The 27,153-nt window shown below is 33.9% G+C and overlaps 1 protein-coding gene and 2 long non-coding RNA genes across 3 annotated transcripts; 2 read left to right on the top strand and 1 right to left on the bottom strand.

Moving 5' to 3' along the window:
- Nucleotides 1–9,475: 9,475 nt before the first annotated feature.
- LOC141716592 (uncharacterized) lies at nucleotides 9,476–10,512 on the top strand. The gene is made up of 2 exons (XR_012573258.1): nucleotides 9,476–9,789; nucleotides 10,158–10,512. It is a non-coding gene; the product is annotated as an uncharacterized LOC141716592 (long non-coding RNA).
- A 2,574-nt stretch (nucleotides 10,513–13,086) lies between these two features.
- LOC141716591 (uncharacterized) lies at nucleotides 13,087–13,906 on the top strand. Its single transcript, XR_012573257.1, has 2 exons — nucleotides 13,087–13,295; nucleotides 13,382–13,906. It is a non-coding gene; the product is annotated as an uncharacterized LOC141716591 (long non-coding RNA).
- Nucleotides 13,907–19,283: 5,377 nt separating this feature from the next.
- On the bottom strand, nucleotides 19,284–21,310 carry LOC141717443 (cytochrome P450 81Q32-like). The gene is made up of 2 exons (XM_074519507.1): nucleotides 20,327–21,310; nucleotides 19,284–20,018 (listed from the first exon to the last, which is right to left on the bottom strand). Exons 1-2 carry the CDS (start codon nucleotides 21,254–21,256, stop codon nucleotides 19,407–19,409), a joined length of 1,542 nt encoding a protein of 513 aa, XP_074375608.1. The 5' UTR covers nucleotides 21,257–21,310; the 3' UTR covers nucleotides 19,284–19,406.
- Between the last annotated feature and the right edge of the window lie 5,843 nt (nucleotides 21,311–27,153).

The following is a 27,153-nucleotide window of genomic DNA, read 5'->3' as shown; positions in this document are numbered from 1 at the left end:
TAGGAAGCTATTGGAGATGTGATGAGGATCAATGAATGAATATGTTAATTGAAATTTGGCTATGTGTACTTGTTGTGATGTTCAATTGGAGAGGACACAACCATTGACTGTGAAACTTACTTGGACAACAAGGAATAAAGGAGCGATGCACGAAGTTGGACAAGTAGCTGATTATTATATAAATATTAATTAGAATTTTTCTTGCAAGTTTTTACCTTTCACTTGAAAGGGTTTTTCTTGTTTTAAGCACTTAGGATTTTATTTTCCTATTTGGTTTTTGTCTTTTTTCTATTCGGGTTTGGTTTTTAAATTTGTTTCCCGGAAGGATTCAGATATTGGCTAATTCAAGCTGATATTGAATTTCTCTCGGAATCCTATTGGGTTTGGGTTATTGTCTAAGCCTATAAATACCCTTCTCATGTAATCTTTTAAGAGAGACAATGGATGATATAAAACTTGTGTTTTGAGATAAACTATGAGTAGTTTTTCTTTTCTCTAAATTTCAATTACTAGATTGTTTTGAAGATTAGATTCGAATTACTTAGTTTCTGGATTGATCTAAGCAATTAGAGATTCAAAGTTCACGTTTCTGGATTGATCGTGTTCTTTTGAAATATCCTCTTCTTCTCTTATCCCTTTTCTTCTTCTTCTTTTCTTTCTTTGTGGAGAGATCCGCATCAATTTGTTATCCAGAGCCAAGGTGTTTTCTCCAATTTCTTAATTGTTGGGAGATCTAGGTTTCAAAAAAATAAAATAAATAATAATTACTATTCACGAGTATTGTTCACTAGTATTATTCATGAGTACTGTGCATCGGCACTGTTCACGCGCGTACGGTTCACGAGTATTGTTCATCAGCGCTGTTCACGGTACTGTTCATCAGTTTTTTAAACAGATTTTTCTTATGGCTACGGATGAATTGCTCAGAAAATTACTTGGAAAATTGGATGAGATTGATAAACGTACTCAAAAGCTTGCTAATTCAACGGAATCGAGGTTTGATGAATTTTATAAAATTTTAGTTAAGGTGAAAGATAGTGATAAAGTCTATGATCCTGGTATAGAGCTTGATTATTTTACAGGTTTGGGTAGCATAGATGATTTTGTTGAATGAGTTACACAAGTCGACAAGATTTCTGCTTATACAGGTTGGACTGAGATGAGAATATTCAAGATTGCAGCGCTTAAACTTACAAAGAAAATAGACTTGTGGTTTGATAATCTAAACATAAAAAGAGTTAGATCTGGAAAAGAAAAGATTATGACTTGGACATCTCTGAAGAAGAAACTTCGCGCAAAATATATTCCTTTGCATTATAAATTCGAATGTATAATGAAGATGACATCCCTCTCTCAAGGTACTATGGGTGTTTCTGAGTATACTTCTGAATTTTATAGATTGCGCCTTATTTGTGACTTAGAAGAGACAGAAACACTGAAAATTGGAAGATTTATTCGTGGACTGAACTTGCCTATTTATCGAAAGGTTAAATCAAGTCCATATATCTCGTTTAATGATGTATGCAATCTTGCTTTGGAATTTGAATTTTTTCAACAAGATGAGAAACTGAAGTCGTCCCTTCACGAGTTTACTCTTTCAGAAGAAACTAAAGAAGAAGACTTTGTCAGTATGGAGAATGTTGCGGATCTTGTTGTTGATTACCAGGTGTTACATGTGGCGACTACATCAAGTTTGGATGAAAATGATGAACCAGTTATAAAAGAAGCTATGATAGAGAAGCATGAAGAAAGAAAGTCACTTGTTGAGAAAGTTTTGGTTGTTGAAAAAAATCAGATAGATGCATCTCCTAAATTTGTGTGTGACGACATTGATGAAGGAGAAGAGATACTAAAGGAGAAGTTCGAAACTAAAGAGGTTGTGTACAAGGAAAACAACATCATCCTAGTGGAACACAATGATTTTATGGGGGTAGAGAACTTGTTGAATGCACCTATCTCATCAAATTATCTTATTCTTTCGAGTTTAGTTCCAAAGATATTGCTGATGGAATTGAAATTTAAGGCTTTCAAGTTCTACAAGAAATCACCTCGTTGTGTGCTTATTCTTAAATACTTTAGAACTCGAGGACGAGTTTTTTTCAAAGGAGAGGAGAATGATGAGGATCAAGGAATGAATATGTTAATTGGGATTTGGCTATGTGTACTTATTGTGATGTTCAATTGGAGAGGACACAACCAGTGGTTGTGAAGTTTACTTGAACAACAAGGAATAAAGGAGCGATGCACGAAGTTGGACAAGTAGCTGATTATTATATAAATATTAATTAGAATTTTTCTTGCAAGTTTTTACCTTTCACTTGAAAGGGTTTTTCTTGTTTTAAGCACTTAGGATTTTATTTTCCTATTTGGATTTGATTTTTGTCTTTTTTCTATTCGGGTTTGGTTTTTAAATTTGTTTCCCGGAAGGATTCAGATATTGGCTAATTCAAGCTGATATTGAATTTCTCTTGGAATCCTATTGGGTTTGGGTTATTGTCTAAGTCTATAAATACCCTTATCATGTAATCTTTTAAGAGAGATAATGGATTATATAAAACTTATGTTTTGAGATAAACTATAAGTAGTTTTTCTTTTCTCTAAACTTCAATTACTTGATTGTTTTGAAGATTAAATTCGAATTACTTAGTTTCTGGATTGATCTAAGCAATTTGAGATTCAAAGTTCACGTTTCTGGATTGATCGTGTTCTTGTGAAATATCATCTTCTTCTCTTATCCCTTTTCTTCTTCTTCTTTTCTTTCTTTGTGGAGAGATCCACATCAAGATGCTCTAAGAGCAAGTCCAACTGTGCCCTATATGATTAGTTGTGAGCATTTTCCGGTTCAGAATCGAGAACCGAATCGAACCGATCAAAAATTACGGTTCCGGTTCAGTTCTTCACTAATTCGGGTCCGGTTCGGTTCTTATTTTTTTAGAAATTTCGGTTCTCGGTTCAGTTCAGTTCTTAACATACTCCGTAAAAACCAAACCGAACCGTATATAAATGAATGGATACAAAAATATATATAAATATATGTATATATATTACGTATTATGTTTTCTTATTTATAATATTTTAATAAATATTAAGAAAAATATGATTTTATTGTATTACTTATTTCTTTAAATATATATGAAGTTTCAAATATTTTTATAAATATTTTTCTTCTTAAATATTACTCCCTCAGTCCCGACCAATTGTTATCGTTTCTGAGAGAGTGTTCGACACGCATTTTAAAATGAATATAAAGTATAGTTCTATAATTTATTTTTTAAATTTTCTTTTTCTGAATAAAAACAGAATGTTTAAACTTTTATCCAGAAAAAGAATTTTTTTTAAAAAAGTTATAGAACTATACTTTCTATTTATCTTAAAATGCGTGTCGGACAGTCTCTTAGAAATGATAACAATTGGGAGGGACAGAGGGAGTAGAAAATAATAGAATTTAAAATGATCCCCCACTAATAAAAATCTTTTTTTTACTAAATCACCCTTAATAAATAATCAAAACTAGTCAAAATTTAAAAAGTTAAGATATAAAATAATATACAAAATAAATATATATGAAATAAAATATAACTTTGGAACTATAAAATATAAAATATAAAATATAAAATAAAATAATCAGCATATAAAATATATATGCTTATTTACATTCAGCAATTTTCAAATTGGAAGATGATGAAATCCCCGTACTGTGCATGCCGGGCAACATTCCAATTTTCATAAATGGGCCAAAAGCCCATTATTAGTTTACTCGGACTGTTTGGCAACTATGAAATTTAGAAAGTTAGGACACTGCTACATTCTCATTTTCGTTTTCATCCAAGTTTTCACATTATCCATCTCTTATACTTTAAACTGAGTATTTTTTTTCTTTTAACACGAGTTAAAAGATAGGATGTCTCACACTTAAAGGTAAATCAATATACATATATATTAGACTTGTAATTAATTATTAGTTTTTTTTATTTATGTCATGCATTAATGGTATATTTATTTTCACTAATTTATATCTTCATTTTCCTCTAATTCTTTTATAATGATTGTTTATTTATACGTACAAGTTAAATCTCTTGCCTGTATACATTTTACTTCCTCTATTATGTGCTTTAGTATATGCAAGTTAAATTTAATAATTTTAATTTCTTCCGACAAATTCTTGATTAAAATTTTATTTTTTTGTTAATAATTTATTTTTTAGTTACAATACATGCACGCCCCGATTTCGAGCTCGTAACCTCTCTTAAGGAATGCAAGAGCTTGTTATTTCTGTCATGCATTAATGGTATATTTATTTTCACTAATTTATATCTTCATTTTCCTCTAATTCTTTTACAATGATTGTTTATTTATACGTGCGTGTTAAATCTCTTGCCTGTATACATTTTACTTCCTCTATTATGTACCTTAGTATTTGCAAGTTAAATTTAATAATTTTAATTTCTTCCGACAAATTCTTGATTAATTTTTTTTTGTTAATAATTCATTTTTTAGTTACAATACATGTACGCCCCGATTTCGAGCTCGTGACCTCTCTTAAGAAATGCAAGAGCTCGAACCACTATATCGACACAATCACCGGTTAACGATATATTTTATTATTGATAAAAGGTAATTTACTAATAATTATTTGATTTTTTTGTTATATTTTTTTAACTTTGCCTTTTTTATTTTTAGTAATTTATATTTCAATATTTATTTTAAATTTGTCTTTTTGAATTTTTTATTCACGTATTCAATTATTATATATATATTTATTTTTTTTAAAAATAATTATAACTTATAAGTTATGATTTACCAAACATTTGAACTAAATTATAAGTAACTTATATGTAAAATTATCCAAACACGTAAATAACTTATAAGTTACATGTTCATATCACTTATATGCCACTTTCCAACTTTAAGTCATAAGTTCCATTTTTTAAGAAACCCCAAACTGGCCCCAAGTCAGTTTGGCTTTGGCTACCCCTATAATATACATATATAGGTAAATCAATATACATATATATTAGACTTGTAATTAATTATTAGTTTTTTATTTTTGTCATGCATTAATGGTATATTTATTTTCACTAATTTATATCTTCATTTTCCTCTAATTCTTTTATAATGATTGTTTATTTATACGTGCGTGTTAAATCTCTTGCATGTATTCATTTTACTTCCTCTATTATGTACCTTAGTATGTGCAAGTTAAATTTAATAATTTTAATTTCTTCCGACAAATTCTTGATTAAAATTTTATTTTTTTGTTAATAATTCATTTTTTAGTTACAATAGATGCACGCCCCGATTTCGAGCTCGTGACCTCTCTTAAGGAATGTAAGAGCTCGTTATTTTTGTCATGCATTAATGGTATATTTATTTTCACTAATTTATATCTTCATTTTCCTCTAATTCTTTTATAATAATTGTTTATTTATACGTGCGTGTTAAATCTCTTGCATGTACACATTTTACTTCCTCTATTATGTACCTTAGTATATGCAAGTTAAATTTAATAATTTTAATTTAATTTCTTCCGCCAAATTCTTGATTATTTTTTTTTTGTTAATAATTCATTTTTTAATTACAATACATGTACGCCCCGATTTCGAGCTTGTGACCTCTCTTAAGAAATGCTAGAGCTCGAACCACTATATCGACACAATCACCGGTTAACGATATTTTTTATTATTGATAAAAGGTAATTTAGTAATAATTATTTGATTTTTTTGTTATATTTTTTTAACTTTGCCTTTTTTATTTTTAGTAATTCATATTTCAATATTTATTTTAAATTTGTCTTTTTGAATTTTTTATTCACGTATTCAATTATTATATATATATATATTTTTTTAAAAAAATAATTATAACTTATAAGTTATGATTTACTAAACATTTGAACTAAATTATAAGTAACTTATATGTAAAATTATCAAAACACATTTAGCAAGGAAAAAAAAAAGTTATCCAAACACGTAAATAACTTATAAGTTATCATGTTCATATCACTTATATGCCACTTTTCAACTTTAAGTCATATGTTCCATTTTTTTAAGAAACCCCAAACTGGCCCCAAGTCAGTTTGGCTTCCCCTACCCCTACAGGGTATGTTTCAGCGATAAAAAGATACAATAATTCTGTTTAAGAAGCTATAACACGGATTACACAAAATTCTTTTAAATTCTGCATAATGATGAAATAGGAAGCAACTATTTCTAATTTCTAAACATAATCAGACATGTTGTTCTAATCATAAAACAAGATTTTATGTCATAATTCTGTTAGAATATAGAACACAATAGAAGATGACTACTACTTGCTACATATACATGATATGGTTCTTGTTATAACATAAAATCATCATGGGTATTTTATCGGATCTTTAAGGAAATGGGTCGGGTGACCGCCGAGGATGAAGACAGAAGATTCCTGGAGAACGCGTCTTCGGAGCCTAGGACGCCCCCTATAAGGCTCATCCTGGGAGTCGCTTACGACGACTATTGACGACGAGAAGTTATGACGAAGATCGGTAAAGTTTTATATGAAGGTTTACGACGACCATCACAACAGGGGATCTTAACAACCATAATGAAGGAAGTGCGTGACTACCGTTACGACGACAATATCACGAAAGTCGCTATAATAGAAGACAATGATGAAGAACAAGTATTGATAAGGAGTCCATAAAGGATGACTTTAAGCCTAGGGAGAAAGAATGAAATAATCAAGGAAGGAAGAATGATCCGGGAATTGGAGAAATGTCCTCAGACCATCCTAGGGGCGCCTCGTGCTATATGGCCGCATAGGGTGACCGCTCCGTAATTTAAGTGAAATGACAAGGAAGAATTAGTAAGGAGGCTGCTCCCATAACTAAACTGGAAAATAAATAAAGCATAAGAATTATACAAGAGAAGAAGAGGAGCCCCGGAGGAGCTCTCCGTGCTTAGGCGCGCCCTAGGCATGGGAGAGGACTCCGAATGACTTCAGCCTTTCCTAAGGCGCGCTCGAAGAAGAAAAAAGAGCCCTACGTCCCAAAAAAACATAACGAATGTGTCGTTTTGTAGTATTGCGGGTTATCCTTGTAGTGGAACGGTCGTAAATATATAGTGTGTGCTTTGAGAGTCCTGTCTCCGTATTCGGTGGGCTATCCTCGATGGGAGACTTTGGGGTTATCTCGCACCTTACACTTCTATGCTTGGGATCACTTGTACTGTAGTCTGGTGGGTTATTCTCATCGGGGGGCAAATGATGCGCTTTGACATTTGCGGTAAGTCATGGCTATACCTGTGGTTACGATCGGTGGAAGTGGCGGTAGCGGATGAGGATATCCACCGGCCGAGGAGTTTCCTTGTCCGTGAAGTCTCGAAGTTGTAACTGAGCCTGGGGCCTTTGTGACTATGCCACATCATCGGGCACTCCTAAAGCAAATCAATGTCCGAGTTATAATAGGAAGTTGGTTCGACAACTCTTATTGGACCACGGAATGAGAAGTCAAGTCCATCTAAGTTTCTTATTACCCAAGAACAATATCCGGCTTGGACCTCTATAAAAGGAGGTACGTCGGCACATTGTGTGGGTACGTGTTTGAGAACGAATACCCATCATCGCACATGTTGTGAAGCTAGTACGCATAAAATTGTGTCCATCCGTGCACGTCAAAATGCTACCGTATTTTCGTGATATGATATATCCTGCATCATACGGTTTCGCTGGAGTGGACCCCATAATTATAGGGCTGCAAAAAAACAGAGCTGCTCGTGAACAAAACTCGAGATCGGCTCGTTTAAGTGAACTCAGCTCGGTTCGTTTTTTTAAACAAGCCGGTCTTGAACATGAAAGTGAGTTCGGATAAATAAATGAGTTGAGCCGAATTTTTTGTCTATTTGGCTCGGACTCGGCTCGTTTAGCTCAGGCTCGGCTCAGACACGGCTTGAACTCGGTAACTCGAGTCGGATAAAGTTTATATATATTATAAATAATAAATTATTACTAATTACTTAAATGTTTTTACTGGTACATTTTTTTATCATTTATTAATAATTTAATTATTTTAGAGATTTTGTTTATTTTTCTAAATTTAACACTTAGTTTTTTCGTAAGTAATTATCAAATTGTTATCATAAACAATTATTAATATTTCATAAACATCATTAAATAACTTGTCATTAACATAAATCTAATTTTAGTAAAACAAGAAAACATAATAAAATTTGACATCATCATTTTAAAAAGTAATGTACAATTTATAAAATTACGAATGTCTCAGTAGTTAAAAATAAAATTGGAAACATTTTTAAAAATCATCTTGAAAAATAAAATTATAGCTAGATTAAGAAATACGTGTAAAATGTGAGTGTGCATAAATAATTTTAAGGTAAAACTAGTAGTTGATCTCGATACAACTTGTAAAATTATAAATTATAATTTATCATTATTCGATTGAAAAATATATTCAAAATATTAGTGTACAAACTCGACCCAGCTCGGCTCGAGTTCGGCTCAACTCATTTATAAACGAGGTGAGCTTGAACATCACTTTTCGCTCGGTTATTAAGCTCGGCTCGGCTCGGCTCGGGTCGTTTTAAAAATAAACTAAACTCGACTGTTCGTTTGCGACTCTACTTAATTGTTACCGGGCTAGTTGAGCCGTCTCTAGATGAGCATGAAGACAAAATGCGGTCCTTCCATACGTATCATTACCGAGCTTGTTCCATGCCTCATGAATGATACAATTTCCAATCATTTAAAATCTCAACCCGCGGATTTATCCGGTGGAGTGCACAACTATTTAAGCCTTTTGCAAAAGCTAGGACCATATCCAATAAATCCATATAAAATTATAGTATATATGTATAATACATACAACTGAAGCATGGGCAGGTATAGTAACTTTAAATGAATTATATATTATATTCGGGTTAATTATCAAATATGTCACTTGTTGCGTTCAAATGTATCAATTGAGTCACTGATTACAAAACTGACTTAAATAAATTACTCATTTAAAAATCTGTATAAAAAATATCACTATATCATTGATCGAAATTCTTAAAAGTATTATATATTGAGTTTCACATATTTTTTATGAATGATATTACATCTAAATGAAAAATTTCGAGTTTTACTATTTTAGATAAAATTGTTAGATTTCTAAAATTTTATCAACTATTTATTTTTAATTTATGATTATTTTATTTGATTTAAATAAAAATAAATAGTAGATAAATTTTTAAAAATCTAAAAATATTATCTAAAATACTAGAACTCGGAATCTTTCATTTGGATGTAATATCATTCATAAAAAATGTGTGAAAATTAATATATAATACTTTTCAGAATTTTGACTAACGATAAAATGATATAGTTAATATAAATTTCAAATAAGTGACTCATTTGAGTCAGTTTTATAATCAGTGATTCACTTGATACATTTAAAAACAGTAACTCACCTACCTACTTGTTAATTAACCCTATTATATACTGGAAACTGCATGTTTGATTCTGTGTGTTCATGCATGCTGTTATTCTACTTTCATTGCTATCTTCCATTTTCTTAAGCGCTGATCTCTCAAACTGTCCTCCTAACCGACCATCATCTCATCTCCCTTATCTTGGGGACTGGATCCTACATTATCCGATATTATATATTTTATAAAAAAATTCATTTGCAGCAAGTATAAAAGGAGAGAACTGGAACTAAAAATTCAGAGCAAATCACATTACAAAAGGAAAATAAAGAGTAAAGATGGCAACTTCAGTTAGCAGAGGAGCACAGACCATGAGTTCCGTCTATCTCAAGTAAGATTACAACCTCTAGTTCAAATAATTTCAATATTGAGTACTCTCTTGGTCCTATCCAATTGTTATCGTTTCTGAGAGAGTGTCCAACAAATATTTTAATAATATAAAATATACTTCTATAACTTTTTTAAAAATTCTTTTTTTTTTCTAAATAAAAATAGAATGTTTAAATTTTTATTCACAAAAAAAATTTAAAAAAACGTTATAAAATTATACTTTCTATTCATCTTAACATGCGAGTCGGACACTCAATTACAAAAATAACAATTGGGAAGGACGGAGAGAGTATTTAACTTGGAGTAATATGGTAAATTTATCATAAACTTCCAAATAAATAATCTGGAATGATCAATTATGTTATGTAGGCCGATGTTCCGAAAAGCTTACCACAGAAAGAGTGGAGACAAGGTAAGCGACGGCCTGAAAATGAAGGAAGAGAGAAAGAAGAATGACGGAAATTGGTGGATTCGCGATGATCGGACCGGAATATTGTACCCTAAAGGCCAAGAAAAGGTGATGGAAAATGTTCCGTTAGAAGCTGGTAAAGACTTTGGAGTTAACTGGCTTTCAAATTCTACTCACAGTGCTCGAGTTTAATGTCATCCATTTCACCACTAAATAAACTCATTATTTCTCTGTGTGTTTATTTGTGCTTGTCTTGATGTGATCAAATAAATCACAGTTTTTACTGATGTGTGTTAAATATATGATTCTATTTGGAATTTCCTGTAATACCTTACGGTTTTAGATGAGCTAGTTATTCAACATAATATTAGAGATTAGGCTGACGGGGCAATTAAGGTTCGATTTCCAGCCACCTCAACATTCTCACAATTTATTGTGAACACTAAAGACAACTAATGCTCCTAAAATGGGCGCCGATGTTCCACTATTCGGGCGTCTTAGACTATTAAATATGAGCTGATATGCTTGAGCAACTACAATTCAATAGTACTAAAGGCCCAACAAAGATAAAGCAGAGTTTAAAGCTGAAATTAAGAGTACAAATGTAGAGGCTTAAAAACCAGTTCAATAAAAGTATGACAGCCCAATACAAGAAAGCTCAGTGAGCTTAAGACACAGGACATGAGTCCAGAAGTTAGACATAATTTAAGGCCCAATGGTCTAAAGGCTCACGCTCATCATCATGAGTCCATAAAAAACACAAAAAGAATCCATAGTTAGATAAAAGTATTTTTTTTATTAAAGTAATAATACTCAATGCGCATCAAGTGAAGTTGACACAAGACCAACCAGCACCATCACCAATAAAACAAGTACAGTATGAAGAAATTAAGCTCTTAAAAATTATTATAATTAATAATATACAACTTCTAGACTCAAGGTCCACTTAGAGAACAATCACTCAAATCTTTGTCCATTGCATCTTACTTGGAATATTTTGGTTATATCCAAACTACACAGTCTTGTCTTAATTATTACAATAATGGTCACTTTAACGGGTGCATCAATATAATTGATTGATTAGAGAGATTAACACAAAAATGTTTCAAATAAGCCGGCTGTCGGATAGCCAATTGATGTTCAACTCCATAACCATAATAATATACTCCCTCCTCCGTCCCACTGCGTTATTAATATTTGAAATAAAAAATTTGGCACACATTTTAAAAATCTTATTTAATATATTTTTATAACTTATTTTTAATTTTTTCTTGCATAAAAGTTCAGATATTAATTTTTTACTAAAGAAAAAGAAAATTTTAAAAATAACTTATAAAACTATATTAAATAAGAGTTTTAAAATATGTGTCGATCGCTTAATTTTAAATATTAGTAATAATTTAGTGAAACAAAGGAAGTATTATTTTTGGGTAGGGCAGAATGACCCTACTGACTATTCTTTCTACCGCCGTCTTTATAGTGCCTGTTTTAAAATCTTAATTTATAATTTAAAAAATAAGTGAGTTATAAGTAATAATTAGATAAATCATTATAAGTTATATAAGTGTTTTGATAATATTATTTATAAGTCAGATTTTATTTACTTAAATGAATCAATTTTTTTTTTAAATATAATTATCTTAGTTTTTGAATTTTAGATTAGATTAATATTTTAAAATATATTTTTAAAAACTAAAGTTAATAAAAAAGACAAAAAAATCAAAAAAGTTAAAAAAACTACGTCCTTACTCACATTCAACTTATCAGTTTATAAGTTAAAAATTCAATTTATAAGTTAGGTCGATAAATAGTCATCAATAATTATTTACGGGTTTATAAATTAATAAATGATGTATATGCTTTTTACCAAACATGCCCATAATATATGAATTTCGTTTTAATCAAATATGTGGATATGGCCAGTATCGGACTCTGTGTACTTTTTGTGGGAGGTTAGGCGTTCAATTCTTGTGCCTGTATAATCGATTAGCAAAAAAAACATATGTGGATATGGACATTAGATCTTTCGAAATTTATTTCATAAATTTTGAATAAATAGTGATAAAAGTATCAAATAAAATGTCAAAATTTGTTATCTAATAACAAGATATTGGTGACTTGACAATATATGATGATGATATTGGTGAAATTAATGTAAATACATGAATTTCGCTGTTTATTAATTGATTTATTTAATTAACCCGTAATATGTGATATTTGAAATTCATTTTTTTTACCTATATCACTATTTTTTTATTTTGATTCAACTTCAAAGAAAATATTCATTCTTGAAAACCACATATTTAAAATTTTTTGTTCATTAATTACACATGTAAATACTAGATCAAACTCTTAATCTTTTGTACGGGTAAAATTTTCATGTGCTAATATACATGTACAAATGTTTTGGTTTGATTCCAACCATGCATGCACTAACCAACACAACTACACAACACGAAATCAACAAGAAAGTGCTGCGCATAAAAAATTATAATGGCCAAAGGAACAGCTGATTGAGTTGGATTCCTATACGCTCCAAGAATAACAAAAAGGTTCCACCAATGACAACAACGTGTCATCCTTTTATTCATTGATTAGTGTATGTTTATAGTTAAAACTAGTGATTAGCAAAGAGTAGCAGTTGACAGGGGAATCTAGTAAGGGGTATCAGGGAACACGTGTCCCCCTAAAATTAAATTATATAATTTTTGACCATTTGAAATTTTGAAAATATATGAAAGTGTCCCATAAAATTCAAAATCATAAAAATGTCTTCACAAAATTTACTCGATGTCCCCCTAAAAAAATATTCCTGGATCAGTACTTGGTAGTAGGGTATATTATCACCATTTAGTAGCTAATCTTTATCAATCTACATCCTTTAATGTACTCAAGATCTTCTTTTTACTCTTCTAAATCTCTTTGGGCAGCCCTATGTGCTGAAGAGTTAACTCTGTTTACTTTAATTTGCATAGAAACTTCAAAGATACATAAATAAACTCTACTAAAGAAGGTGATGGATTTGTGGGAGAAGATGGTGTGCCCTGTTCGAAGAGCTTTGTGTTCCATAGCTGCCCGGATCAAGTCCCGCAAAAACGGTTAGCAACATTAGTCATATTTTTTTTGAATTTTTATCTAACTGGTTCATTGAATATTAATTATAGCTTGCTGGCTTCATCATCAGGTGCATCTCTTTTAAAGCTTCACAACGACATTCAAACCTGTGGATATGCAGATGTTCAGGTCATGTGGGAAATGCTTCGTAGATCAGAATCAGAACTAATGTCACGACGCTCCGAGCAGAAGCATAGATCATTTTGGAGGATCTTCATATGGCATGACCATGATAACATCTCTTCTTTTTTCATAGGCCAAACTTAACATTTGTGTCTGGTTCATACTACATTGGAAACAGACACGATGTCTTGCGATAAAAATAGACTCGATGTCCTACTGTCCTGCAACAACAACTGATAGAGAGCATCAGCATGCAGAAGCCCGTGGCTAACAGTTTTAAGTGATGTAAATTACTAGCCTATTGTAAATAAAACAATGTTCATTTCTAGATGATCTGTAAGTCATATATAGACCAACTTGTTGCCATGTATAAATGATGCAATCACAATGCTGAAGTCTTGTGTAAACGTACCATGTTTTTGCCTAAAAACATGGGAGTGCTAAAGGTATAAAATTAATGAGATTCAGAACAGGCTGATGCTTGGGAGGTTTCCGATCCACTGGTTTGTTCTCTGATCTTGATCCCATAGTGCAATAGAAGACCTAATAAAGCCCTTCAAGTAAGCACCCATACTTCAATATCAGTCCAGTGACACCGCCATGGACGGATCCAGGAATTATATTCTGTGAGGCACCGGCCATATTTTGTAAATACATCCTTATATTTTTGAATTTTCTGGGGGCACTTTCATATATTTTAAAAAAATTTAATGATAAAATTTTATTTTAAGAGGGACACGTGACCACCGGTGCCCCTTACTAGATACTCCCGTGGACACCGCACATAGACTCTTCATTTTATTTTTTGCTAAGATCAGAGACTCTTTATCATCAACTGCTCTAGCAGCTTTAAGTACTTTTACTTCATTAAGCAATGAAGGAACTTTTAATGTATTAACATTCTTCAGGATTGTACTAAATAAACTGATTATGCAATGTGTTATATTATCCGTCCCAACTATCCTTCAACAAACCTTAGGAACCACTGCTTTGTTCAACTTCAACCCAAGCATTTTCTTTAAACAAACTAAAGTAATGTTTCGACCAATCTTCGTTAAGTCTCCTCATTACTTGGCCCTCAATTCAGCAAGATTAATTCTTGAGTACTGAGATGGTAGTTTCATCGTTGTAAAAATGGTCATCTTGACACTCACGGTATCCTTGACTTATCTTACTTTTCTCTTCAACCTCCGAAAATTAGGTTTCATTGACTTATAACACTAATTGAGGTAGTTCCTATTGCTTGTATAATCTCTAGTTAATTGGACTGATCCAGAACACCTGTTTCTAACTAAGATTTTGTTAGGACTTGGACTTGCAATGTTCGACGACCCCATGTCATTACTAGTGTAGTACTACGAGCCACATCACTGGTGGAACTTCCAGAGGATGATGTACTGCAATGGTGTCATTCGCCACTAGATAACTCCATACGCCGTCTTTGTAATATTGCTGTTGGATGATGTTTTAGAATAACATTCAATAGTACATAGATCTATGTACTAAATAAGCTAGTGGATGATGTTAATCAATCTACAAGAATAGTGACAATGGCACTTATTTCTTTATTGTTAAGTTAATCCGTCGGCTTCTTGCAGGTTCTAGCAAGGGAGATGACCCAACCATCAAGTACGAATCACTCAGACAATGTGCTGTACCTAGGTATGCTTAGTGTGATGACTCCTTCACTGACTCTTAATCATAATCCTCGGACTCTGAAACTGAGACCGAAACCATGACACAAGAAGAGGCTAAAGCTCGAAAAGACAGAATCCTTGCTGAAGCCAGAAAGGAACATCCTATTGTCTACCATCCCCACGTCAATTATGAACTACTCAAAAAATTTTAATATGTAGACTCACCAGCCTCCTTCGCCTCTCCCCTGTCGGACTCTGATATCTAGGGCTGTTCACGAACCGAGCTGTTCGTGAACAAGCTCGAGCTCGGCTCGTTAAGAGCTCGTTCGGCTCGGCTCGTTAACGAACTCGAGCTCGAGCTCGAACAGAAAAATATGTTCGTTAAGCAAATCGAGCTCGAGCCGAACTTCGAGCGAGCTCGAGCTCGGCTCGGCTCGGCTCGAGCTCGGCTCGGCTCGAACTCGTTCGTTAAAATTCAAAAAAATTCTAATATATCCTAAATATTTTTATATAGGTATGATTTTTTTTTAAATCCGACTTCACTGTATTTTTTTTTATCTTCCAACGATCATTTTGCATACCATATGTGATATATTTTGACGTGATTTAGAAATTTTATATTTTAGTTTCTAATTTTAAAATGTAGCTTCATAATTATATTTTAGTTAAGATTTTTTTTAAAATATTTTTTATCGATCCAACCGTACGGATATCATAAAATATATATTTTAATGATATAACCAATGTTTCACATCAAAAACAATTTTATTTGATTTTCTATTTTATGGTCAAGCATTAGTTTGACTATTAACGCTAACTAGTGTTTAATCCGGATTTGTTGTTTCAATTATTTTAAAAATACTTTATATCGATACAACCGTATATATGTCATAAAATATATATTTTACTGATATAAGCAAAGTTTTAGATCAAAGTAATTTTATTTGGTTTGCTATTTTAATAGTCAAACATTAGTTTGACTAGTCTTGGTAACTAATGTTTAGTCTTGTATTGGTATCTCGATTTATTTAAAATTATTTCTAATTGATCCAACCGTATGGATGTCAAAATAAATATATTTTAATGATATAACCAAATTTTCAGATCAAAATAATTTTATTTGGTTTGTTATATTAACAGTCAAGTATTAGTTTGACTATTACCGTTAACTAGTGGTTAGTCCTGATTTGTTGTTTTGATTATTTTAAAAATATTTTATATTGATCCAACCGTATGGATGTCATAATACATACATTTTATTGATATAACCAAAGTTACAGATCAAAATAATTTTATTTGGTTTGTTATTTAAACAATCAAGTAGTAGTTTGACTATTACCACTAACTAGTGTTTAGTCATTAATTGGTGTTTCGATTTTTTAAAAAATATTTTTCCTCGATCCAACCGTATGAATGTCAAAATATATATATTTTAGTGATATAACCAAATTTTCAAAAAAAAAAAATTTATTTGATAAGTTATTTTCACAGTCAAACATCGGTTGACCAGAATTTTTTCTGGCTCGGCTCGGCTCGGCTCGGCTCGTTTATGTTCGCGAACAAGCTCGTGTTCGGCTCGTTAGTTAACGAGCTCGAGCTCGAACACGATTTTTGTTCGATAAGAAAGCTCGGCTCGGCTCGGTTCGGTTCTTCAGAAAAAAATTAAACCTCGGCTCTGTTCGATCAAAACTCGACTCGGCTCGATTCGTGAACAACCCTACTGATATCGATATCCCGGCACAAATTTAAGCTAGGAAAAACAATATTCTAATGCAGAGAAACAAATCTTTTATCCCAACCAAGCCCACTACACGTTGGACTAGTTGGTTCATATCGAATGGCATCAACTTGTATGCTTCAGATACTCCACTTTCAAACTTCTCTGGTTTAAAACTTATAGGATCATCCGATCATCCCACACCTTTCCATCCCTGTGAATGGACCATGTAATAACCAATACCATTGTGCCTCGGGGCACATCATATCCCAGGGATACATGTTATCACAATCTGCGAATAATACAAACAATATAATTGTGTGTGAATAACAGAGTAATAAACTGTGAAAATAAATATGAAGAATATGAAGGAGACGTTCTCGAGTCCAGTCGTATAACTGTCTCCTTAAAGCTATTATGGCCCTTACTATATATGCGAGTCGTTAGCCTCCCGGGATAAAATGAGAAAACGGCGTTGTAGCACGAACAGCGCCTTCGACGAATAAGAACGGAGCAAGAAACTATCACCGGAAGAGAATAGGGTTTTTGGTTAGGACACGGACAAGTTCGAAGGATTCGCAAGTCTCAGATTGCCCGTCGAAAGCTCAAGATTTGCATCAAATCCGTAATTGAATAAGATTATTATTACGCCAAACCAATTATAATAATTCGTAATAAAAAACGAATTAAGAATTTAAGAGGCCAAACCCAGTGAAAATTAAATTTAGCAAAACTAGTCCGTAATTATTCGGGCCAATTCTCCGCTACATTCGTGTCCGCACGTCGTACAAGCCTCGGATTGCTGCCCCTTGAAAGCCCAAGATACGTAGGTGTTGGAACAATACATAAGTAACACATTTGAACACTACATAAGTGTTTTACAATATAAAACTATGCATTCTTCTTTGCAAATTTAATTTGGGACTTTCATTCTTTTACACAAATTTTCACTATTAATAGACTAACTTTAGATAGATCATATCTCATTCATCTCTTAGTCATTTTAAGTGATTTAAAGTGCTTCGGAAAGCTCTCTCGAAGGAGAACACATTAAGGTGTCACTCGTCGCGCGCACACGTCATTCGTCCACTAAAACTATGACTCAAATTAACTCGACAATGTGGGACTACTCCCTACATTTTCCAACAATTCAATCAGCTGATGACTCATGCGACAGTAAGATTGGTGCTGCAGGAAATAATGTGAAAGTCTCTGAAATGATATTTTGTAGACAAGGCAATTTAGATAAATGATATCCTTGGTTTTTTTAACGCATAGGATCATTGAGCTAAAGAGACATCGCCACATTTAATTGTCACTGCTGATGTGTCTGTTCTGGCCAGTATCATAACCTGCATCTAGTAAATCCGATTTACAAATCAGAACTAACAATTCATATACTAAAAGTTGCAGATTTGCTTCCATGATTTTTTTTTGAGTAACAAGCTTGGATACTTCTAATTATTGATTCAAATTAATCTTTAGATATATATAGACATAGATGAGACTATGCGTCAAAAATGAGTGTAGCTTAGGGCATTTCCAAAGGCGATCTAAAAATCTAAATTTGGGATAAATTGTCCCAAATTCTCTTGATCCAAATGGTGATTCAAATTTGGATCAGTGACATTGTTTGATCCAAATTTAATTTAATATAAAATAATTGTTTTTATCAATATATTTGAGTTTAGTAGTTTTAAAATAATTTGTGAAAAATTAATGAATGTTAACAATGCTTTATATCTTAATTATATATTAAAATGAAAGTGTTTTTCATCAATTACGCATATAAGTTTTAATTAGTTTTATGTATATTAAATTTTTTTTGTCTTTGTCACACTATTGGAGTTCTTCAAAAATTTAAATCAGAATGTAGATTAATTAGTGATCTAAAATTGAATTTTTGGATACTGTTATCCATAATATGTCATGATACTGTTATGATAACTTTGAAACTGTTAGCGGGGTCTGGTCACTGCCCATGTATCTGAAACAACACGCCGAATTTAGTGACGCATGCAATGACAATCTCTACTCTTTGTTTTTTTTCATAATGCTATCTTAATACTTACCAATTATTGGTTGTGAAAGTATGTTATGATAACATACATACACATCACAATATAAGCACTGGTCACATTTGGGGTACAGAAGAATAACCCTTTCAAATTAATGGCCTTTCAAATTAATGGGTTTTGATACTCCCTCCGTTCCTAAAAACGTTTCCCATTTATATTAGACACATTTGTTGATGTACACTTTTGATTGTTAATATCTTTGATTTCGTATTGGTATTAAATATAAAAACTTCATTATATTAAAATATTCATAAATACGAATCTAACAAGATCATTCGTTATTATATTTGATCTTATACATTATACGTAATTAGTAGTCAATCACTTATCATAAATAGTGTAAAAAATCAAAATGAGAAACGTAATAAGGGATGGAGGGAGTATCAACTTCTGACTAATACTCTTTATTTATTTATTAGATTTTATTTATAAAAAGAGCTGGGAGTAAAGTAAAGTTGATATCACGAGAGCTCAGCTAGTAACTACTAACTACAGGCACTACAGGAAAAACGGCTAAATACGACCTCTCCATGAGTAGTCCTAGTTAACCAGAACTTTGTTTATGATATCGCGGCTTCTGCACAAGGCTTCAAGTGCCTTAAGTTTAGGCATAGTAAGCCCTCTTCCTTCAGATAAATCAATCTCTTTCTCACTAGTTCTCTCCCACTCAAAACATTGTATTAACGAGGCTAAAGCCAAGCCCACCACACGCCGAGCCAGTCCAGCTCCAGGGCAAGACCTTCTGCCCATACCGAATGGCATCAACTTGTATGCCTCAGATACTCCAGTTTCAAACCTCTCTGGTTTAAAACTTGTAGGATCATCCCACACCTTTTCGTCCCTGTGAATGGACCATGCATTAACCAATAACATTGTGCCTCGCGGCACATCATATCCCCCGATGATGCAATCAGCTGATGCCTCGTGTGGAACTAACAAGGGTGCTGCAGGAAATAATCGCAAGGTCTCTGAAATGATATTTTGTAGATAAGGCAGATTGGATATATCTAATTCCTCCACCAAATGATCATGTCCAAGAATAGTGTCTATTTCATCTCTAGCTTTTCTTAACACTTCGGGATTATTGAGCAAGAGAGACATCGCCCATTCAATAGTCACTGCTGATGTATCTGTTCCGGCAAGTATCATAACCTGCACAAGTTCTAATGAATCTAAGTACATACAAGTGTCACTTGTTAAATAACCCGTCGCACTAAAAGCTTAAGGTCGTACGATACTTTTCGCTACGATTGAAAACGACAAATACAACCAATACCAATAACAAATATTTAAATTAAATAAATGAGGGTGGGATGGCTCGAAAACGAGTCCCTCCCTTAACCGATGTTATGTAACCCGTCACACTAAAACCTGGTGGAAAGCCCCATCACTCATATATCAACTAAAGCAATTTCATGTTCAAAAAATTAAATGAGGTAAAAACTGTGCAAATTACTTACTGTCATAAGGCCCTTAATGATGGAATCAGAGTAGTAATCAGGTTCTGATTTCTGCAGTGACAACAAATGGTCTACCATGGAGTTCCTACTCTGATCACCGCGGTGTTTATCAATAATATCTTCTAAAATCTTGTCCCTCTGCTTACTCAGAGCCACTAAACCCTTCTCATAACCATCGTAATCCATCCACCTTAAAAGTGGCACAAAATCTGCAGCATGCGAAGCTCCTCCTTGCGAAATCACCTTCGATATAACTTCTCTTGCAGACATTGTTTCTGCTTGATTATCCACATCTTCGCCAAAATACTTCTCTCCTCCTATCATCCTCGTTATGACATTGAATGATAACTCACTCAAGTTAGATTTCATTTCCACTTTTGCAAACTCATGTCGCGAGATTTTTGATAATCTTCGTAACAGTTGGTTGACTTCATCCTGGCGAATCGACAAAAACATGTTAAGTCGAGTGGTTGAAAATATTTCTAGTGTAGCTAGCTTGCGGAGATTTCGCCAGTGGTCACCATAAGGGGATTGGACCATAGTTGTGTTGTTGTAACCTATGTGCTTTCCTATGATAAGGCGTGGGCGGTTTGCTAGAATAATATCATTTTTCGTAAAACATTCCTCTGCAGCGGAAGGAGATGACACAACAACAACAAGGCGTGATCCAAAACGGAGTGAAAATATAGGACCAAGCTGTTTCGACAGGGCGTCGAGCGTTCTATGGAGTAACGGTTTGTCTTTCAGGAGGTAGAGGTGGCCTAATAGTAGAAATTCTGGCTTTGGACTCGGTGGTAGATTACGTGTTTTTGACTTCAAATGAGATCTTGCTCTTGCTACTAGAACAATGAACAAAAGTGGAAGAAATACAAATAACATAAGTTGCAAACTTGCTTCCATGATTTTTTTTCGGGAGTAAGCTAGATGCATGAAAGATTGAAAGTATTGATTGAGATTTGTTTTTTTAGGGTATTTGTTGAAAACACATGAGTTTACAAATGTATCTACTTATACATTATCAGGACATAGATAGATAAGACCAATTAGGGCTGTTAACGAACATACCTGTTTGCGAATAAATTCGAGCTTGACTCGTTAAGAGTTCGTTCAGCTCGGCTCGTTAACGAACTCGAGTTCGAGCTCGAACAAGCAAATGTGTTTGTTAAGCAAAACGAGGTTGAGCCGAGTTTTGGGTTGTTCGGCTCGAGCCGAGTTTTGGGTTCGCTCGTTAAAACTCGAAAAAATTATAATATATCCTGAATATTTTTAGTTATGAATTGGTGTTTCGAATTTAAAAAAAAAAACATTTTTCATCAATCTAACCGTATGGATTTCAAGATATATATATATTTTAGTGATATAACCAAAATTTTAAAAAAAATTATTTGATAAATTATTTTCACAGTTAAATAGCGGTTTACCTGATTTTTTTCTGACTTGGGTCGGCTCGACTCAGATCGACTTGTTTATGTTCGCGAACAAGCTCGTGTTATGCTCGTTAGTTAACGAGTTCGAGCTCGGACACAATTTTTGTTCGATAAGAAAGTTCGGCTCGGTTCGTGAGAGAAAAAAAATAAAACTCGGTTCTATTCGATCAAAACTCGACTCGGTTCATTCCAGAACAATTGTCAAAGTTGACTGATAGAGTGGTACGTAAGAGCTTAGGTAAGCGGTTGATACTTGACAGTGTATATCCTGCAGCTGATCGGGAACCTAGTTTGCACTATTTACTTAAACGAAGAATTGTTGTTGATTCAAATTTATTTTTTTTAATCATTTTCAATAGATTTTTCTAAATGTTTTGATATTTGAGTGCTAAAACATTAACATTTCAATAATTTAATCTCCATGTTATATCATGTAATGTAACTATAGATATATAAAAAAGTATATACGAAATTATGAAAGATTAACAATCAATATAAGGACACTAAAATTAACATTTTTTAGTGGGAAGATTTCATTTAATACACATATTTATATAATAAAATTTTAATATAAAAACCGCTAATTTTTGCTTCTACAGGACAACACAAGCCCCGGACTAAACCATGTTAGTGTTACGATAACAATTAACACCATGACATGCAATGACAATTTACGCTCTTTGTTCTTTTATACTTTTCAGGATTCAGAAGTCAGAGTTATTGATCAGTAGCCAAAAGATTGTTGGGAAAATAAAATTGCCTTGTGATTCTAATGTCTCGTTGTGAACTGAATAAGTATTAAAATTTGACCTCAGCTCAAGCTCATTGTTAAATCAAATTGATGAGAATCTTAAAATATATTACTTATTTATATATAAATTTATAAAAACTATAAATGTAACACTTGACATAGTTATTTGGACCGGATCTATATATATTTTTGAAAATCTAATTACTTTTTCACATAAAAAATCTTACTTAATTACTCCTACTTTTGAAATATGTGGGGTGCTAAAGAGAGGGATTAGTTTGGAGAGTTGGTAACGGTCAGGATATAAATGTATGGGGACAATCGTGGATTTATGACAAACAATCTGTTATTCTCCCTGTACGAAATCTCCAAAGCAATATCTTCTTACTGGCCAAATGATCGTCCTTTTTGGTGGCCATAAAAAATGGAGACTATACGGTGAAGTCCGGATTCTGGATGGCGAGAACTGGATATTTGAAGAGGCAAACCACAAGTGATCTTGATGAGGTTTGGAGAGGAATCTGAGGACTAAACGCCCCTCCAAAACTTAAGCTGTGCTCCCGAGATTTTTTGGGAGAGAAAAAAAGAGAATAGATGAGAGGAGAAGAGAAAAGAAATGAAATAGTAGAAGAAAACAGATCCGTGTGCGCTCCTGAGTTTGTGTAAAAAATGAGAGAAATTGATCAAAAATAAGAAGATAATATGAGAGGATATTTTCAAACCTTCCCATTTTTGGAAGAAAGTTTTGGGGAAAATTATAAGGAATTTTCTCTCCGGATCATTTCTCTTCTCTCGCCAAAACCCTCGGGAACACGCCTCGGAAAGAAAATTTTAAAATTATCCTTTCTCTTCTCTCTATTTTCAAACTCGGGAGCACAAAATTAAACATTTTTTATGAAGATCCTGTAAAGGAAATCTTGTAATGAAAGCACGGTTGTGTAACCGACATGTGGTGGATGATACCGTGTGCCCAATTTATAATGCGGATTATGAGTCTATTGTTCATACTTTATTCGAACTAGTTGATAACCGTGCGAAACATGGACCTAGTTAATTTATTTAAATAATTTTTAAAAATTATAATAATATAAGTGTCTTGTCAAAATTTCTAATTTTACTCGAAAAATCCAACCCAAGCTATTGAGTACGATATTCGTGTTATGATTATAATAAAAAGATTATAATTATTATACGATTTTAAAAAATTTATTATTTCATTAAAATATACTATTGAGTCATATGAGAAATAGGATTACTGAGTTGGAAATCAATATAAGAATTGCAATTAGAAAAAGGGTTAAATAATACATATGATATTATAAGTCATATAAATGTAAAAAAAGAATAAAATTTATACATTTAGAGTTATAATGAAATTCAAAAAGGGTAAATCAAAAGTTGATGAAACCAATCACATATAATATATTGAATTAGCAATACATAAGGAAATAAAGAACACAAAGCTTAAAGCCAGGGTGAAACAAAAATAAAAATAAACTTAATAGATAGAAGTATAAGGAAACAAAAATAAAAGTAAACTTAATAGAATCATAGTATAAGATAACAAAAATAAAATAAAATTTAATAGAATCATAATACATGTAAAAGTATAACATGAATAAATGGTGTAATTAAAAGTTTAGTAGAATTAAAAGACATACAAAAGTAGAATTATAAGATATACATGAAGTAATAAGTGAAACCAAAATTGGTGGTACCAAAAATTAGTGAAACTAAAATTAATAATACCATTTAAAAAAGGATTTCGCTTATTAATATAGGTTATTAATTAATGTGAAGCTGCTAATATTACTTCCTCCGTCCCATATTATGTTTCCCATTTTGACTTTTTACACTATTTATGGTAAACGATTGACTACTAATTTACGTTTAATCTATAAAATCAAATATAGTCATGAGTGATCTTGTTTGATTCGTATTCATGAGTACTTTAATACAATAAATTTTTTATATTTAATACTAATACAAAATTAAAGATATTAACAATTAAAAATGTGCATTGGCAAACGTGTTCAATACAAATAGGAAACATTTTTAGGGACTGAGGGAGTATATGACAACAATTTCAAATTGATGGAATGGTGCCTAATTTTCCCGGCACGTCTCTTGTAGAAAATTGGAGGTGGTCCAAAGAAAATGTACTAAAGGTTGTTGCACTAATATGGGCTGCTTGATCATGTCGTAATAAAATTATTTTTAAACAGGTGAGGCCAAATGTTATTGATAGTCTATAATAATACATGTCTAGTAACAGAGGTCCAGGGCCCAATTATAAGAGTCCAGGAGATACTCAACCATAACATTGAAGGGCCCAGGACGCGTGGCAACATCACCACCGTCCAGGTACCCCGGATCCAGAACGTTTCTACGGTCCGGATTCGGTAGTACTCTGACGCATCCCAGCCGTTCAGATGCCCTACGGTTCAGATTAAAAGGCACAAACCCCTAAACCCTAGTAGGAGACCTATAAAAGGCAGAACAAAAGGAAGGTTACAGGTTACACACTCTCTCTGACATTTACATACATACACACACCTACACCCTATACAAATGTTTGCATAATTCCCATTTTACCCCTTCCTCCTTTAAAACCCTTTCTCATTCTCACGCCGGAGGTGCCGTGGGGACGCCACCCCCCTCCGGTTCTGTTTTGTAGGTTCCCACCCTGCAGCTACACCACACGCCGCTGTCATTTCTGTTCAAACGGAGTTTAAGTCCGGGTTCAACAAGGAAGAGACCCCGGGGTGATCTGGGATTATCATTGGCGCTAGAAGGAGGGGGTCGAACCTCCGTCCAGTGGTGTTCACATCTGCAACATCTACCCTATTTAGCAACTCGGAATACCACCCCTCAATAAGAACGTCACTCCCAATCTCATAGATTTGTTTTTTACGAATTATATAACTGTAAGTTTGTGGTAGCATTGAATAACCATGACTACAAGAAAGAGCAAGGCGGCCGTTTCTACTTCTTTCCTTCCACCTCCACCCCAACCCAGGGATGGAGATATGGAAGATCTGGATGAAGGGCCCCCCATAACCCAGACTCTATCTCAGAATCTCCAACCAGGAGATCAAAGAATAGTCATCGAGAAAGCTGCCCATAAGCACACTGGGACTTCCGCCAACCCATGGGGAAGCATGACCCCGGAACAGATACAGGCAGCGATGGACATGTGGAAGGAAAAACATAATACCGAACCTGAGATCCGCCCAGGAGATCAGCGAGAACGCTCCGGAGAATCCCGGGGATCTGTCTTCGACCGGATTGCAGAGAACTTAAAGAAACCACCAGAGGATGCCAGGGATGAAATAAAGAAAGCTGCCCTCCGTGAGAGAATCCGGAGAGAAGAAGAGGCTAAAGCCCAAGAAACTATCGAAAGGCGGATCCGGGAGGAAGAGTCGAAGCTAAAAAGAAAGGCACATCGGGTTCAGGTTTCTTCCGACTCGGAGCCCGAAAAGGAATCCAAGCAAGAGCAAATGGCCCGGGCCCTTCGGGATCTTAAAAGAAAAGTAGAAGGCGACATGGAAGTGGGAGCGACAGCCACCCCGTTCAACAAGAAATTGGAATCTACCCCCAGAGAAGCAGGGCTCAGACACTTCAATTTCGACTCTTTCGATGGATTAGCCGACCCCGAGGAGCATCTGAACTATTTTGAGCAAATCTCCAATATCTATGATTATAGTGACCTGACCAGGTGCCGCTTCTTCGCATCAACACTAAAGGGGGGAGCCCATAAATGGTTCAGCCGTATTCCGTCCCGGAGTGTGGACTCCTGGAAAGACTTCCGGGAGATATTCTTGAAAAGGTTCAGAGCAAATCGGATGAACGAGCTGCAAATGTGTCATTTGGAAACAATCCAGCAGAGAAGCAAGGAATCCCTCCCCAAATTTATCAAGCGGTTCCAGGAAGCGGTCAATAAACTTTCTAACTTAGAAGAAAATGAAGCAGTAAACATCTTCCGGAGAAACTTGCATCCAATATCCTGCGAAGGATACGTGAAAGATTTGATCCACAAGGAACCCCAGAGCCTGGCGTCTGCTTATGCATTGGCATCAAAGTTCATAAAGGAAAATGATTTCCTCAAGTCAATGAAAATGAATCGGAGAATTCAGGACGACGACGAGTCCCCGGAGCGTCGCTCGTCGTCCCGAAAAGACAAAAGATACAAATTGGACCGACAGGCCAACTACATTCAACAATCTCGGGGAACCCCACCCCGGGAAGGCTACTCTGAACCGAGAAAAAATGAAAAAAAATCTAAGGCCAAAAGGGAGCCCAAGCCGGAACTCGAATGGACCCCCCTCAACAGGCCCCGGGCAGACATTTTGCGCGAGGTTAAGGGTAAGCCGTTTTATTATCCACCGAAACCCTTACTAGCGGCCCCGGAGAACAGGGTCCGGGACAAGCATTGTGGCTATCACGAAGATCATGGCCAACCACAGATAACTGTTTCTCTCTCAAGATGTTCATAGAAGACCAGATCAAGAAGGGAAACATGAACTAGTATCTTCAAAGGAGGTTGAATGACAAAGACAGGGCCCCGGGAAGCGGCAAAAATATGGTAAATGTGGTCTTCGGGGGCACAGCTTCTCCGCCCCGGAGCCTAGACCAGGAGAATAACGTGA

Source organism: Apium graveolens, chromosome 4 (assembly GCF_009905375.1).
Source record: "Apium graveolens cultivar Ventura chromosome 4, ASM990537v1, whole genome shotgun sequence".
NCBI classification, from domain to species: domain Eukaryota; kingdom Viridiplantae; phylum Streptophyta; class Magnoliopsida; order Apiales; family Apiaceae; genus Apium; species Apium graveolens.
The sequence above is the reverse complement of the archived record's forward strand: the minus strand, read 5'-3'. Positions and strand labels throughout refer to the sequence as shown.